We start from the raw sequence: 2,266 nt of genomic DNA, 5'->3' as shown, positions 1-2,266 counted from the left end.
ACGGGGTTGGACGGGACGGGACCCCCCCTCCCCGCAGGCAGCCCCCGGCCCAGCACCAGCCCTTCCCCCCCCCCCCCCCCCCCCCCCCCAGCTGCCGCTGTCTGTCCTCCTGCCCGTCTGTCCGGCACGTTGGGGCCTCGGGGTGCAGCCCCCCCCAGTGCACCCCCACTGCATGGCCCCAGCGCCATAGCCCCTGGTACAGCACCCGGGGTGCAGCACCCCAACAGCGCAGCCACCGACGACACAGGCCCCCAAGGCACAGACCCCCCCGTAAGTGCAGCACCCCAACAGTGCAGCGTGCCGAGGCACAGCCTCACCCCAGCACGCCCCCCCCCCAGTGCAGCTCCCAACCCTCCACTGGGAGCAGGGGCAGTGAGCACCTGCCCCCCAGCACCCCCAGCCCTGGTGGGGCCACTCCAGCACCGCCCCCCCCCCCATGCCAGGTCATGGGCAGGGGCACAGGCAGCACCCGGCCTCCCCCTGCCCCACATGGCCGTGGGGACTCCATTGACGTGGGGGTCCCCGAACCCCCCAAAAGTCACCCCCGGGGCTGGAGGGGGGGGGGGGTCCCAGAGACCCCCAAGTGCTGGGAGGCCCCACAAGCAGGAGGGACACACAGGCAACCCCCACCCCCACCGAGCTGCAACCCCCTCCCCATGACTGGGGGCAGCACCCCAGGGTGGGGGTCCCCTGCCGTGGGCTGGTGATACCTGGAGCCGGGGTGGGCTGGGGGGGGCCCGAGGGGACGGTGACAGGCTCCACGCGCTGTTCGGGCTCTTCCTTCCTGCGGTAGAGCCGGTCCTCACCGGCGGGACCAGCACTGGCACTGGTGGCACTGGTGGCACTGGTGGCACTGGTGGCACTGGTGTCGGGTGCATGCCTTGTGGTGCTGGCGGCACGGGTACCAGTACCGGCACTGCTGGCACCGGTGTCAGGCACATGGCGGGTGGCGTTACCAGCGCGGGCTCTACCGGCATCTGCATCGGTGTCACCGGCGTTGCTGGTGTCAGGCACGTGGCGAGCGGTGTCGGCGGCACGGGCCTTACCGGTCCCAGTACCGGCACTGGTGCCGCTGGCATCGGGCTTGCGGCCGGCGGTGCTGGCAGCACGGGGGCCACCGGTCCCAGTCCCGGCGCCGGTGTCGCTGCCGGTGGACGCGGGGCGGGCGGCGCGGGCCTTGGTGCCGGTGGGCGCGCGGCGGGCGGTGCCGGTGTTACCGGTGTTACCGGTGTTACCGGTGTTACCGGCGCTGTTACCGGTGCCGGTCCCGGTGTTCCCGGTGTCAGCGGCGCAGCGGCGGCCGCGCTGCAGCGGTCGCGGGACGGTGCCGGGCGGGAGGTGCAGGACGCGCCGCAGGTGCGCGACGCCCGCGTCCGTCAGGTACCAGTAGAAGTGCCTCCAGGCGAAGGTCTCGCGGACGAGCCCGCGGGCGCGCAGCGAGCCCATGGCGCGCACCACGGCCACGTTGGGCACCCCGGGCAGCTGCGGGTGCTGCCGCCGCGGCCGCGGGTCCTTCTCGGCCACCAGGACCCCGTCGCGGAACAGCAGCTCCAGGATGGAGCGGAGCCGCTCCAGCGGCATCAGCATCCCCGCCACCATGGCGCGCACCGCGGCGCGCAGCACCCGGCCTCGGGGGAGCACCCGCAGCGCTCACGGCCCGGAGCGGTCCCGCACGGCCCCGTGCGATGGGGCTCGGCTCGGCCCGGCTCGGCTCGGCCCGGCCCGACTCGGCTCGGCTGGGCCCGGCCCGGCTCGGCTCGGCCCGGCTCGGCCCGGCTCGGCTCGGCCCGGCCCGGCTCGGCTCGGCTCGGCTCGGCTCGGCCCGGCTCAGCTCGGCCCGGCCCGGCTCGGCTCGGCTCGGCTCGGCTCGGCACGGCTCGGCTCGGCTCGGCCCGGCCCGTCCCGTCCCGTCGCGGTCGCTCTCACCGCAGCCGGCGGCGGCTCCACCCCGGGGCCGGGTTTTGCCGGGGGGAGAACGGGGGGGGGGGGGGGGGGCCCAGCCCACACTTAGCGCCCCTCCCCCCGCCGGGGGTCACCCCCTCCCCCCACCCCCATCCCCACCCCCCCCCACCCCCCCGCGGCTCCTGCGGCGGGAGCCGGGGCCGAAGCATCCCCGGCCGCGGGGGGGGCACGGGCGGGGCCGGGGGGGGCCGGGCTCCGGCCGCCGCCAACGTCAATATTTGCTCCGCCGGTGCCCGGCTGCTCCCCCCCCCCGCCCCTCCCCTCGGGTCCCCCCCCCCCCCCCCCGCCCGTCCCCTCGGGGCTC

At 76.8% G+C, this 2,266-nt stretch overlaps 1 protein-coding gene across 1 annotated transcript; it reads right to left on the bottom strand.

Annotated features, from left to right (window-relative positions):
- Positions 1 to 600: 600 nt before the first annotated feature.
- LOC136006239 (uncharacterized) lies at positions 601 to 1,611 on the bottom strand (the record flags this gene model as incomplete). The annotated part of the gene is made up of 1 exon (XM_065664290.1): positions 601 to 1,611. A coding segment is annotated over exon 1 (999 nt), but the record flags the coding sequence as incomplete, so codon positions are not given.
- Positions 1,612 to 2,266: the final 655 nt, after the last annotated feature.

The sequence above is a fragment of the Lathamus discolor genome, unplaced genomic scaffold, assembly GCF_037157495.1.
Source record: "Lathamus discolor isolate bLatDis1 unplaced genomic scaffold, bLatDis1.hap1 Scaffold_1045, whole genome shotgun sequence".
NCBI lineage: Eukaryota > Metazoa > Chordata > Aves > Psittaciformes > Psittacidae > Lathamus > Lathamus discolor.
This window is presented reverse-complemented; position numbering and strand designations above follow the sequence as displayed.